Below are 14,321 nucleotides of genomic sequence, written 5' to 3'. Positions count from 1 at the left end.
TTTTTTCTGAAGATGGGTCTTCAAGTGGCGTTCTCCTGCGTGTACCCACGGACCAGTACTGCTTTTGTCCAAGAGGTGAAATGGGGAGGTGGCACAGCGACTGCTTTGACTTGCCCGGAGCAAGCTCCCGTGGTACCGGCCGCTGGATAAATGCAGGTCTCCTCTTTGAGGAAAACTGTCAATTAGAAATGGGAATATTGGTTCCAGTGGGTGTTTGGGTCAAACCAGCGATCAAGAAGCAGTTGGTTTCCTCCTAGAGTGTTAGCATAAGAAGCAAAGACTAAAGAAATAGAGAGTAAGAAAAGCAGTAACTTTAAAATATTTTTGCGTGTGCTTTTGGTTTTAATCCCAAAGCATTTGAACGGGAGCCTGACTTGCAGCTCCTTTCCTTAAAATAACGGGATGCAGTCTTCTCACCTTTCGCACGGGTACCAGTGTTTAAGGACGACTGTCTCGTCAGCGAGCGCGTTTCGGGTGAAGGCGGCGGGCATGTCAGCGGCTACGCTAACCGGCTTGTCTCTTCCCTCAGGATCCTCGCTGCAGTCACTTTCAGCCCCTCGGCCCGGTCAGGACCCCTCCTGGAACCCATGAACTTCACTGACAGGTAGGAGTTGTGAATAAGGCGGAGGACGAGTCTCTGGTATCGCACAGACACCCCCTCTCCCCCCGTTCAGTACTGAAAATGGGGAGGTGGGCTGGGAGGGTGGAATTGTCTTCTGGTCTTTGGCACCTCAGCTCCTGCCTTGTCCGGGAGGGCAGGGAAGAGCTGTAGAGGAGCTCCGAGATTAAACTCGGATCAGGGTTCGGTTCCTGTGCCTTAACCAAAAGTGGCGTTTCACTTAGCGCTTAATCCACGCGCCGACGTAGGTAAATCTCCCTAGCTTACTAAGGGACAAAGAAGTTTCACTTCCTTTTAACTGGGCATTCGCAACAGCTGCACAATATTGTCGCTCTTGAACAAGAGGCGAAGCAAAAGCAAGCACGCAGAAATTCCTCCCTTGAGGCTTTCTGTATATTTTTGATCATTTGTGCAACCCCCAGAAGAAAAATTGTGAATGGAAATTAAATTTCTGCAGATATCTTGTAGCTCTGGCAATGCTCTAGTGGCGTAGCTAGAGTACAGCTCTCTGGATCAGCTGTCCTGTGTGTGATGGTGCTCGCCTGTCCCACTGTATGGTCAAATGAAGCATTTTATAAATAGCAATTTAAGGATTTAGCCAATGTTGCGGGGTTTTTTTTCCTCCAAAACACGTATTGCCAAGGCTCCGGTGATCAATGTTAAGCATTTCTGCTCTTTGCTTTTCTTCCAGTCTCGTTTTTCCTGGTGTTAGTGTCGATGTCTCTGCTCATAGATTTACTCATTTGATTTACTATGTTTTACCAGAGTCGGCTTCAGAACTACCAGTGTGCAAGCCATGGGCACTGCTGTTTGGTTTTTTTTTGCTATTTATGACATAAGTTCCCAAATCTTGCAAAGTAGCAACATCTTTCCTGAGACCAAAAGGCTAAATGAAATCGTAAAACCGCCTTTCTTAATGGCATCAGTCAGAGGTGAAGGAGTAGGAGTAATGGTGAGAGTAGCAGAGAGCATCACACTAGGCGTCTGGACCATAGTCCTGGAAATATCTTAATCTGCTCTCTTGTTCAGTGAGTTATCACCATGAAACACCTGAAAAACATAGCGCTGTGCCATTGTAGAGCAGTGTGCGTAAACACGATCTTATTTTGCCAATTCAACCTGTTATCCAAATGCTGCATTTTGAACCATAATCGAAACTGGTATTTAACGGCTATCCGGCGCTGAGGAATCTCCGTGATTTTTTTGGTAATACAAAGCCCAGACACAGCCATTAGCAGACTTCCTGCCCAGTAGTTTCTAGACAAAAATAGATCCGTAAAACTTGGGGGAGAATTCAGGTCAAACAAATCGCTCGTGTAGCGGCTGTAAGTAGTACCCTTTAAAAACACCCCTTTAAACCCAAAGCAGCGGACCTCAGAATTAATATGATTTTCAGATTCTCTTCAGAAGAACTAGAATATCGATTGGTAAATAAGAAAATTCCTTAGCTGTTTAGATCTTTCTTTTGGTGCCTTGTCCTTTGTAGCCACTTACACCAATTCCCTCTATGATCGTACCGAGGCTGTGTTAAATAATTGATACTGGGTTGAACGCGAATCCGCAGCGCGGCACTTCTTGGAGAGGAGCGATGCTGAAGCCAGTCTGGATGGTCTGTGGGCACAGAGAGCCGCCCTTCTCTTCAGTTCTTAAAATGCAGAAAACCCAAGGAATTGCCTGTATTCTAATATGCACAGCATGTGGTGCTGGAAAAGCTGATTGATGTTGTGACTGAGTATTTAAAGATGCTAATTTTGCCGCTCTTGCATTAAAATAAATGAACCAACCTAGATCCCTCCTCTAATAAGAAGCATACATTAAATGGGGAGGGGGGTGGAAGAAGGGGAGAGGATCTGATTGCAATCTACGGTGCCGTTACTTAATATTTATTTGATGGGAACGGATTTAAAAGTTTAAATCAAGTTGTAGTCCTTTAAGTGGAAGGCTTTATTTTTGAGTCAAAATAAACACTGGATAAACAGTTTTTAATGATTAGTTAATATCCGTGAGGATCGATGTGCCTGGAGAATCCGTACCTTGAAGAAAGGCAGAGTCTTTTTCACCGAGGTGGAGCCAGACCGTGCTTTTCCGATAACAGCCGGTGTCTTTCAACAAAACGACTTTGATTTCATCCTCCTCCTTTGGCTGCCTCGCGTGAGGGTGGCTGAATTCCCCCGGCAGGCTCAGGGGTGACAATGAACCAACTCCGCGCTGAACCGTGCCGTTCATTCCTGAAAACTACCGCTATGAATCGCGACCACAGAGCATGCGAAAAACCGGCACCGCTTTGCGGAGCAAACCAGGGAATCTGTGTCGTTGTGGCAGGACTGAGAAGTGAGGCTTTTTTTTTTTTTTCCCAGGCTGAATACTCTGAGTAAAGAATAACAACACTAGTAAAAGGTATTTAGGAGAAAAACCTGTTGGTTTTATGCATTGTTTTAATTGCTTTATTAGAATTGTGCCTTGATAGTGAACGCTTTTCTGAAGTTCTCAAAAAATTTTAGCAGATTACTAGATGGATTTCTACAGGCAACAGCTATTTTCCACTTACACAGCTCCACGTTTAATATAATCTCTGTGGCACATTAAGCTTTCTGTTAAGAATCGTGAATGCTTCTCTCTGGTATACAGAGCACTTAGATAGTGGTTAGACTCCACGCTTCTTTAATAAACAGAGCCAAACTCGGCCATAATAGAGGTTTTTCTGGGGGGTTTTTTTTGTGTTTTTTCTTTTTTTTTTGAAGGTGAGTTGACACACATAGCACGGAGGGCAGCAGGGTGACTCCTAGCGCAGTGGGACTTCAGCTACCAAAGTCTTGTTTCTGGCCAAATACAGAACTTTATGTTTGTGGTACTCAGAGCTCGACTTCAGGGCCTTTCTACAAATGTTTATCTGTTCATTTTAGTAAATATTTAGTCAAACCCAGGCTGAATTGCTTCCTACTGCACTATAATGACTGCGAGCAGTTGCGGCGTGGGCACGGTGCGCGTCTTAGTGCCTGGTCGCTTGGATGGAAATAAAAGGGGGTCCTGCGAGGCTGGAGGCTGGGGAGCTCCCCTCCGAAGCCGGCTGCCCGGAGCAGCCCTGGGGATGTCGTGGCCGTTTTCAGGACAGCGTAGGATTCTGGTAACCCCACATTTTGGCTGTTTTCCTTCAGCGATTCGTTGGGCTGCTATCCCTGAAATGATGCTTTCCTGCTGGTGGACCACTCCGCCGCTGTCCCTTGGCCAGCGGAGAACTTCCCTCTGCTGCCTCCGGATGCCCGACACCCGTGGCACAGAGGAAACTTCTGTGGGCTCCGTCTCCTTTGAATTGCAAGTCCTGAACAGCCCTAAGCAAGCTCAGTTATTTTCCCCTGAATGCTTAAAGAAGGGGGAAATAATAATAATAGTTATAAAAGGGGAGGCGGGACTGCGAGGTGCTGCGGTGGCCGGCTGGCGTGAGCACATGCAGCTGAGCAGCGTGGGAGCCCGGCGAGGGAAGGGTTAAGGGCTGCCATTTTGTTATGTAACACCCTTAATGGACATATCAGTGAATGGCACCAAAATGGCAGGGCTTAACCCTTGGTGGGCTGCAGTGCTCAGGCAGCCGGGGGCCGGGAGCCTCTCCCCGCTGGGCCGCGGAGCAGGGACCCTCCTCTCGTCCCTTCTGCTGAAGGGGGGCTTCAGCGCTTGCAGTTCTTCTTCTTTTTAGGTCTCATGGTATGGAAATAATGGCTGAGAGAGCAAAATGATCAACCCACCTCTGGCTGCTCTCACGCTTTTTGTTTCTGTCATCAGGGAAAGGATGGATTTCTGGTTGCCCAGGTGGATTCAGGTGCAGGATGATTTCCCCCCCCCACCCCCCCAACCTGCGAAACAACCAGTGTTCTTGCCCTACTGCTGTTGCATGAATTTAGTCTTTAAAAAAAGAAAATCTAGTTCTTCGGCTTTCTAAAGTTTATCTTTCTAAATATCTACGTGATAAGGTCATGAACTTCTCTGTGCGTGCATGCATATGCGTGTTCATGCGTATGCACATTTAGGCACATGCAGACCTGAATACACATGCAGACAGCAGCGTACACACACACACACACATATATATAAATTGTAATGCCTTTTTCCAGGAAATCTCGCTTCTGGCTTCGTGATCAATGAGCACGTAGGAAAAACCACCACTGACAGCATAACAGGGAAATCGGCTCAGCTGAAGCAGTGACTTCTCATTGAAACTTTTTACGTCCTGCTGCGAGAAATGAATTTCTGGGCATCGCAGGGAGAGCGTGTGCGCGGATGACCCCAGGTGCCTGCACGGGCTGCGCTTGCAGGAGCCCTGGCTGGCGTGCACGCCGGGGCTGTGCTGCGGCCTGCGACCCTTCGGAGTCAGTTTTTCATCAACTGCTTTTCACTGCAGGGCACTGAATGTGTCTCAGCCTCCCTGCTTCCTCCTCTGAAACCTCGTCTCTCCTTTTTTCTTTTTTTATCTTCTTTTTTTTTTTTTCCCCCTCTTTTGCTGTAAAAGTTTCCAGATCATGCTGGGGAAGAGGGTTGTTGATCTTTGGTTTTGACGACCAAAAAGAGCGCGTATCGCGTAGCTGGATGGGTTACTGTGCGGCTGCAGTGGGATTCCAGCCCCTCTGCGCCAAACCAGTATCTGCTGCCGGTGCTCGCCGGCACTGCTGATGACTTTAGCAAAGCGTCGGGATGTAATTTTAACTTCAACCTAGCAGGTTGTGCTAGACAGTGAACAGTAAGCAGAACTACCTCTCTGTGAACGAATTACTTGGAGTTTGTACGAGGAAGTTATAAATCATGAACGGGAGAGGAGGCGATACGGATGGCTCTGAATGCGATGTGGGGAAAAGTGGAAGTGCACATTACAAACAGCAAGCAAAGTGTGCTGCTCTTTTTCTTTTTTTTTTTTTTTTTTTTTTAATTGCGGTTTTGTCTTCATGTACCGTGTCGGTGTTCTCTGTGTGCTTGTGCATCAAACCTGTTTCGACTGCCGCCCCAGTTGCCTGTTCATGCCCCGGTCAGGCAGCAGCCAGGTGAGCCGGGCATGGCTTCTCCAGCTGCTTTATTCCAGGCTGGACCGCACATCTGGAAAAATCAGCGTAAAGTAATTCTTTTCCCGAGTCTTAACCTGGAACTTTGTGAGTTTTTTTCCTCTTCTGTAGCTTTTCCCTGCAGCGGCAAAAGCAAGCAAGCAGGTGATTGCTGCAGCACGCCCAGCCCTTTGCAAGGGGATGGGCTGTATGTCACAGTGTCCCACACCTCCCTGCTGGAAAAGACACTGGCTGAGTTAAACCAGGTTTGTCGTCTTGGTCTTGCTGCTCTGCTCTTTGGAGGGAGGAAGGGTTTGGAAGATGGCAAGAGAGCTCTTTTGACCCTTTTCCCGACGGAAAGCATGCAGGAGGCGTCACGAGCGTACGTGATGTTTACCCGGCTGGCATAAATAGGTTGTGGACTCGGGAGGTTTGGGGTTTTTCCTGTTGTCAGTGGGCTCAGAGGGCAGTGGGGCTGCATGGGGGAATTTTTGCCAGGACTTCAGGGTGACCAATGTAGTGGCTCGCAGTCCGAGGAGTTCACTGCGTGTTATATGGTATACTAAACTGCCTTTTGAATTGATCGTAGTCGTTAATCTGCTACAGTGATAGCACTTACAACTGAGTATTCGCTGCTTAGGTCCCGGGCGCTCCGCCCCGAGCTATGCCATTCCTTGTAATAAAAAGCAGAACCTTCCATAAAACTCAAAATTTACTGTGTAATCCTTACTTCCTCTTCCTTCTTTCAAATCAAAGGTATAGCTGGGTTGAACCGAAGCTGTTTGCTGTTCGCGTTGATGGGTTCCTGTTGCTGTTAATGGTAGAGAAGCAGAAGTGGGGATTTCAGGAATAGCTTCAGAAGTGATACATTATCCTTGAAACAGCCTGGATGGTTTGAAACATCCAGCTGATTTATTCTCATCTAGTGGAATCCGTTGGTGAAGGTGCGATCTCAATAAATCCAGCAGACTTAAGGGCTGGTCAGAGAGTGTACTGGTAAGGCGCTGTTTCATGCTGGTGGTGAAGTCTCGTGTGATGACTGGCGTGCCGTCCTCGGGTGCTGGGGATTAAGCAAATTGCCAGGTTTGCCATCGGGAGGGAGTTTTCTTTCCAGGTGGGTTTGGGTTTCTCTTACCTCCTCCTGTCGTGCAAGGAGCTGCTCGCGTCCTCTCCGTGAAGGAGGACGCCGGCGCTGCTGGTGCGGGTCTCTGCCGCTGCGCTCTTCCTCCTCCTCTCTTCCAGGGCACCCGTCTGGTTTAAACCTTTTCCTGGAGACCTTGAGTTTAGGCTGTTTCAGGAAGAGTTTTGTAGTCTGCGGTGTGAGAGAGATCCTCCCGGGGCTCACCGAAACCGTACGCCTGCTTCTCGATGCCCTCTGACTTGCAGGAGATGGGGCCCATCAACCCAGGTGGCTCCCATAAAAGTCTTTGACATTACCAGTTTTCATCTCTTTTCCTGAAAAGAGGCAGAATAGCCTTTTTAAAGAAATCCTTCCGATTATTTTATCTCTTTTCTCCTCCCCTTCTCTCAGTGCCACACTCATTTTCCTTTAGGTTTCTCTGCGTGGATATCCACGTTAGCAAAGTCTTTTCCGGCCCTATTGCCTGAAAGGGTTAAAATTATTTTAGGGAGCTTGGTTTTAGGGCTCATCCACAATAAATATGATTTAATCACTATTGTGGTAGGGGAAGTGTGCAACCAGATCTCTCTGTTGCAGTGTATATAAACCTTGAGCCCGCGCTTGCAATCTTCAGATTTGGCTGTAAAAGTCTTAGTGCAATCTCGTCCCAAGGTCTTTCCAGTAGCATAGCTCTTCGCAAGGCGCTGTTCGGGTTGTGCTGCAGATACTCCTCTCCAGCAATCGCTGTCCCCAGTCGCTGCTTTCCAGCCGTCGTCGTCATGACAAAACGCTGTGAATTTTTAACAAAAACTTGGACTGAATTTTGATTTGCAGAAAAGTTGTCGTAGCAGCAGCGCCGTTCCTCGAAGGCAAACGGAGCTGTCGCTTTCCGGCTGTGTGAGTAGCAAAAGCACAGGGACGCTGAGGCCATTTCCAAGTAAAGTTTGTCGGTGTCTGATAAGGGGGCGATGGTTACGAGGAGAAACGGCTGCTGCAAGTTCGCGAAGGAATGGCAGGGTGCAAGATGGGACGTCCTCGAGAATATGTAATAGGAGAGGGGGTTGTTGCAAAGGGACATTGTGCATTTTCATCTAGGTGTTAATCTGGCGGGTCTGACCTCTGTCAGGAGTTGGGGCACGGAGGATTTGCCCCTGGAAATGCTCCGAGCGGGGTGCTCAGTGCCTGCCTCTCCATCGCTCCGAGATGAGCTGTCTTGGTTGGCTGGAAAACAGTGCTCAGTGAAGTATTCAGTAGGCATTGCCTGTCTTTACGTTAGGATTTTGACTGCATTAATTTTTTAAATAAAACTCAGTGCCAATAAGAGATTTAGATCATTTCCATTGCTTGTGACGTTAACGCAGGTAAGCGAGTTTGCATAGTTCTGCCTGGCAGCTTTGCATGTGATGTGCTATGAAATATCCTGGTACAGCTCCAGGTACTGCCTTCCCCATCCCAGGCAAAACTGGGGAAAACGAAGGAGTAAAAATACGGCGTAAATGTTCTTAAAGTTTGGAGCCTGAGTGCCCGAAGTGCCGGTGTAGCTCTGGGATCGGCACAGGCTGCTGGAGTTGCTCCTTCTCATCCGTCTGAGGTTGGAGAATGTGAAGATGCTGAAAATAAACCCAGATCAGGCTCTTTTTTTTTTTTTTTTTTTTTTTTTAAGGAGGTTTCCTACTGACTAAGCAGTCTTGCTTCAAGAAAGTCACTGTGATTAATAGCACATCTCGGTATACATAAGCTGGGCGATAGCTGGCCGGTCCTTTGTTTTAGCCCTGGGTTCAGATGCGTTTGCACCGAGTTAATAGAAATAAGATTTGCGATTCCCGGTCAGGCTGTCCGATCGCTCTTCCGGGGGAGAAGCAGTTGTCATGCTGCCGTACTGTCAGCAGAGATACTTACACCGAGTTACTGCTGCAGTTAAAAGCTGCTTTCGGAGGGCTGAGCGGAGCGGGGTTTGGAAAATGCGGCTGCCTGTCAGCTGGGGTACGCCGAGCCGCGCCGAACATCTCCGTGCTGCTGGCTGCCTGCCAGGGCTGCGTGCTGTTTACTCGCTTTCATAAATACCAAAATTAACTTAGCCTTTCTGTAAAACACACCTTTCTTCCATTATTGTGAGTTCAAGCACGGTCACGCTGTAAACGCAGATCAGCCGGGGGGAGGCACTTTGTGTATTGACTATGATTTTAATGTCGTTCCCCCCCCCTTAAAAAAATATATATATTTCACCCAACACCACATAGAGAAACTTGTGGTCACTTGCACGGGGCTTACACTATCAAAATGGCAATTTCACGTTCTGCTTATGTGACATTGTTGAATAACGGAGTGGTGGGGGTGAGCAGCGATTAATTATGTTGCATAATTATGTTAATCTCTCGCTGCTAAAAACATTTCAAAGACTTTGTCCAACTATTGTGTGTTGGCCTTACTCTTGAAATCCATTTTAAAAGGAGGAGAAAAAAAAATCTGGGATGGATTTTATAATAAATAATAATAAATAAATAAATGGATTAATTAATTTAAAAATGGGGGGGGGCGGTATTTCTCTCCCTCTCCCCCCACCCCACCCCGTGCCACCCCCTTGGTGCCCGGTGTCCCCGAGCACCCGGAGGGATGCCGGAGGAGGAGGAGGAGGGATGCTCCGGGGTGCCGGCCGGCGGCGGGGTTAGCCCCGCTGCGGGTTGCCTGCCGCCGGCTCAGACTGGTTTCTGGAAAGTGCTTTGTCTCGCAGGCTGCATCCTGGGAAGGGTCATGTGGAGCCCAGTGATGTCATGGGATCAAAGCCTGACTCAGCTCCGCGTCCGATGGATGGGTGTCCGCAGGTACCGAAGTGCGGGCTGAGATGTCAGAGCCCACCAGGAGCGAAACTTCCCGCGCCTCCGGCAGGCGAGGAGTTAAGCCTGGTTCCCCCGAGTCCAGCGCTTCCTCTGCCGCCTGGAAAAGCCTGGCTCCTTCACCAGGAGGGGAGAAAGTCTCAACTTGAGTATTACAATGGCAGCGCCTTAGCGCCTGGCGGCGGGCTGTCAAGAAATATGGAAGCCTCTCTTCACGCAGGGTGTGGTGGTCCTTTTCCCCATAGTGTCTGATTCCCGAAACTTGCAATCAGGCTTAGGTCCTCAGAAAGACATGGCAGCAGTCCCGGGGAGATCCTAATCTAGAATTTTGTAATTGCATTTATTTGCATGTGAGGCAAATACATACATTCTTCCTGCCTCTTGGTAAAGAGCCAAACTTTTTTCGTCGTGGGGGTTTGTATATTCTCCTGTGCTCTCATGCAGGCTTGCTTTTTCTCTTTGGTGATTCTAGTTCGTGCTTAGTGGGGTTTGTGTGTGTGTTCTTGTTTTGCCTTTTTTTTGTTTGTTTGTTTTTGCCTAACATAAAAAGTGTAAGTACAGTGATGCCGGGTGCTTAATAGCTTCAGACTGAGATGTATTTTGAAGATAGGGTAAGTGAGCATACTGGCAAAACTTTTATTGCTCTTTCTGAACTTCTTTCGCAGTAACCGCTGTACTTTGCCCTGTTTTGAAATTAAGGTGTTTTGTCCAACTTACTTTTTTTCCAGCGTACTTAACTCGTTTGTGTCTCCTCTCTCCCCAGAGCCTCACAATGACAGAGGAAGCATGCAGGACACGAAGTCAGAAACGAGCGTTAGAACGTGAGATAACGCATAACGATGTGGACAGTAAAAAAATAAAAATGGAGAAAGGACTATTAGGAACAGATATAAATGCTGAAGGCGACATGAAAATAAAAACAGATCCTGGAGCTGGAAAAGTGCAAGGATTATTAAAAAGCGGAGAGGTGAAAGCAACCATTAAAGTGGAGGTTCAGACGGGAGATGAGCCTGTGGACATGAGTACCTCAAAAAGGTGAGTTCCGACCTCCGGCTGCGGCTGCGCTGTAAGCTTTGGGATACCGGCACAGTGAAACGCGGTCAGATGGCACTAGGAAGGAGTTCTCTGCATCTTAAAGGTAGAGAGGATTAAAGTTTCAGGTGTGTGGTGCAGCTCTGGCTCTTCACGTGAGATTCAACAGCCACTTCTGTATAACTTCCATACTGATTTTTTTTTTCTTCCACGAGCTTTGACAGCAGTGGCAGCTGTGATGAGCAGCTGAGTAAAGAAACACGGTCTTGAATAGGAGAGCGTGCACGTTATAAAGAGGATGCGCTGTGAGCTACTGATTGAGATTTATGTGAGGAAGAGTGGTTTGGGCTTTTTTTAATTGAGCTGTGATATAGGAAAAATAATAGATTATAATTGTCTAAGCAGAGGAGTTTTAATTGCAACTCGATTCGTCCTGACAGCGCGGTGTGTATGGATAAGCCTGGCTTTCTTTTTGAAGTTACTTGTGGATTTTGACACCAGAAGTATTACGAAAAGACAGCACCTGCCTGCAGCAGCTCTCTGTAGGACAAGTTCTTAATAGTTTCTTGAAAGTCCAGCCTCCTCACGACGTCTGAATTGTGACATCTGAAAGCATGAATTCAAAGTTCCTTCTCGCTTTGGAGCATTTTAGTATTACAAAAACGTAAAGCTTTTCCTTTGACTTGTATACGAGATCCGCACATGAATTGAGTGGTTCTGACGTACGGATTTACGGGCATCGCTTTAAAGCCAGATTCCAAATCTTCCACCATACTTAGAAATTAAACCCAGGTTCTGGCTGCACCAGGATAAAAATTCTGTCAAAAATTGTGCGGCCCTGATGTTGGTCCTTCAGAGTCTTGCTTTTTTCTTTATAGCGCAGTAAGATGCAATAGCTTGAGCAGGAAGCCTAGAAGCCTCGTTTATTCCTGGTTCTGATGCAGCTGATGTTGGAGGGGTAATACGTGAGAACTGAGACCTGCCTGTCCGTGCAAAATGGCTTAAACAGGTCTCGGTGCGAGAAATCTGTGTTCGCTTGGATGGCAGGTATTGCAGCGGCGCGGATTTGAGGTGAAAACACGAGATCCTTATCAATTGCGCAGGAATTATTGGGAGGAAGGGCACTTATGGGTGCTACTAAGGAAATGGGTGTCTCTGATGTTTCATGGCAGTTCGTCTGTAAACTTTTTCCCAACTTTTGATGTTTTTCTAAGAGAAATAACTCTGGCTGCGAGAGCCTGATTACTTTATCCAAATACTGCTTCAGTATATGTAAAACAAGACCTCTTCCATCAGCGTGATTGAGGGAAGGTGATAGTTTTCAGCTTTCTCCATGGAACTTCTGCCAAAGGGACAATTACACAAGTTGCTCAATTTGATATTTAGGAGGCGCGTATGTCTTGCACAGAAGCGGTTAATTGGGGTAATGGATGACTTCCATGTCAAGCAGTGGTATTGTGCTGACTAGGAGTAAATCTCTGAAGGTGTCTTTTGGCGTAATCGCTACCTACTAATTAACACAGGTATGCACGCTCTTTTTTTGAAGAATATCTAAAAAGATTGCGCGTACCAAAAACTGAATAAATTAGAATCAGGTATTCTAACTCTTTTGTTGCGGTACTTGCCCCCGCATGCATATGCTGTTGGTGAATTTATAATATTTTTGAAACGCGTGCCAGTGTTTCTGCTCCGTTGGTGTCGGTCTCCGTTGCAGGACGCGCAAACAGGATGATGAAGAAGGGGCTGTGTATGCTTAACTTCCCAGAGAGCACCTGGAACAGTAACACCTATTTAGATGAGATGAGAGGGCATCCTCGCCCCGTACAGCATTCTTATTTCAGGCGGTAACAGGATATTGTTGTATTCAGTTTCTGCACGGAGGGAGAAGAGGCTTCCCCATACAAAAAATATCCTTGCATAAGGAGGCAGTCCGATCCCAACTCCGCTGAAGTTAATAAACATAATTAAGAATTTGACGAGGCTTTGGATAAGCTCTTTGGATGCTGTTTGGAAGCTGGAACACCTTTCATAACGCATATTTTTATAAAATTCTTAGTAGAGAGGAATTAAACCCTGAGTCGTCTCAAATGACGAAAATGAGCCTGAATGATTCTGCAAACTCCTGGAAGGAAGGCAGCAGCTTCCCAGGCTCTGGGGCTCCGCTCCCGCGTCGTGGTGGTGCCCTCGGTCCGCGTGTGGCTCCGCTCCCGGAGCGTAAACGTGGCGCTGAGCAGCTGACTGGCCTCGGGATGCAAACATCTCCGAGCGAACGCGATCTGAGTCTGAAGATGCCCGCGATACAGAGGAAGCTTGTCTTTGGATGAGCCTGATCCCTTGCATATATAAGGATACAATTGGCATAAGAATACAAAAGGTGGATCTTAATTTCATAGGGATCTTTTTTTTTTTAAAGTGTGGGACTCACCTTTCCAGACCTTTGATCTTCCGAGGAATTTCGCTTGCAGCTTTTGTAAGACCTGTGTCTTTAAAGCAGTTGAGCTGATTTTCTGAGGAGATGAAAAAAGAGCTGTTGCTTAAAACGACTGAACTGCTACAAACTTCTTGAGTAAAATTCATGCTTAGTGGTGTACGGTGTTTTGCCTTTTAAACTTCCTTAATGCTTTTAGAACTAAAACCATAATATTTTCCTTGGAAAAGGTGGCCCAGCAATAATCACAGTTTAGCTGACGTGAAGCTGATTGAATGGATATCTTTCTGAAATCGGTTGATTTTCAAGATCTGAAATACAAACCTGGCAATATCTCTGTGTTAAACTGAAAAATATATTTCTTTTAATTTTTTTTTTTTCCCTCTAAACCTTGAAGTTTAAATTTAAAAATAGGATCTGGTTTGAGCACATTTTCTGATGCCAGAAGAAACAGAAGAAAGTCTGTAGTGGTAGAAGTCTTTGATGAGAGGTCACACAAGGCCAAACCAAAGTCTTGCTGCTCTGCCTGGCGTTTCTGCAGCCCTGGGAGCTAGCTACGCTGGTGTGTAATTATCCTAGACCTACTGCAGAGAAGGAATGGGAGGAAGGAGAGTCCTCCCCTCTTGATAAGGCCATGCGGTGGGATGGTAGCATAGTGCAGCGCAAATCGCTTTTGCTTGGGAATACGCTGATTTACATCAATACAGGTGCTGGAGGGAAAGAGCGCTTGTCAAACCTGGTTGAATCCTGACGTCCTGCCGTGCTTTCAAGCTCTGCTTTCCCTTTCCTCTGTTCTCCATCTCTCCCCTGTTCTTTCCTTCCTACCACGTTTGCCCTGCCTTGAGCCTCAGCTGCTTCCAGCTGAGGCTGGGGCTTTCTCCTGGAGCCGTTCTTGGATCGTGCTGCATCACGTTGCGTTTATCGTACTCCAGATTCAGCTCCCTTCATCCACAGTACACGTTTGACCATTTCCCGAGGTTTTTCTCCCTAGTACTATTTCCTGAACCATACAAAACGAACCAGTTGCGTACGCGGTACTGGTGAAGCTCATGATTTCTGGTGTACTCACAGTAAGGTTTGGCAGAGACCACAAGTGATCTTTCTGGCCACAGTCACGTAACTGGCTATCGGGGTGGGAGCCGCTGTCCTCGGACAGGTCTACGAGGGCAAATTGTCCTCTCTTCTGGAGCAAAACCATCAGGATCCTTCAGGAGCAGCGCGCCGTAACCCAACTGTAGGAAAACCTTGCTCGTAAACAGAGGTG

General features: G+C 47.1%; 1 protein-coding gene across 12 annotated transcripts in view; it reads left to right on the top strand.

The window, feature by feature from the left end:
• The window catches only part of GATAD2A (GATA zinc finger domain containing 2A), a 66,325-nt gene that overhangs the window by 31,949 nt on the left and 20,055 nt on the right, over nucleotides 1-14,321 (top strand). For 6 of the 12 annotated variants that reach the window (XR_014230326.1, XM_082331463.1, XM_082331464.1 and 3 more), the window contains exons 2-4: nucleotides 530-604; nucleotides 9,495-9,585; nucleotides 10,361-10,632. Coding sequence is in view for 11 of the 12 variants with exons in the window: in XM_082331463.1 (XP_082187589.1) it covers nucleotides 588-604; nucleotides 9,495-9,585; nucleotides 10,361-10,632 (380 nt within the window). In the remaining variant the exon portion in view is untranslated. Of the gene's footprint in view, nucleotides 1-529; nucleotides 605-9,494; nucleotides 9,819-10,360; nucleotides 10,633-14,321 lie in introns of those variants that run through there. The other 6 variants (XM_082331467.1, XM_082331465.1, XM_082331466.1 and 3 more) reach the window with 4 other exon arrangements.

The sequence above is a fragment of the Platalea leucorodia genome (assembly GCF_965183815.1).
Source record: "Platalea leucorodia genome assembly, chromosome: 21".
In the NCBI taxonomy this organism is placed as follows: domain Eukaryota; kingdom Metazoa; phylum Chordata; class Aves; order Pelecaniformes; family Threskiornithidae; genus Platalea; species Platalea leucorodia.
The sequence above is the reverse complement of the archived record's forward strand: the minus strand, read 5'-3'. Positions and strand labels throughout refer to the sequence as shown.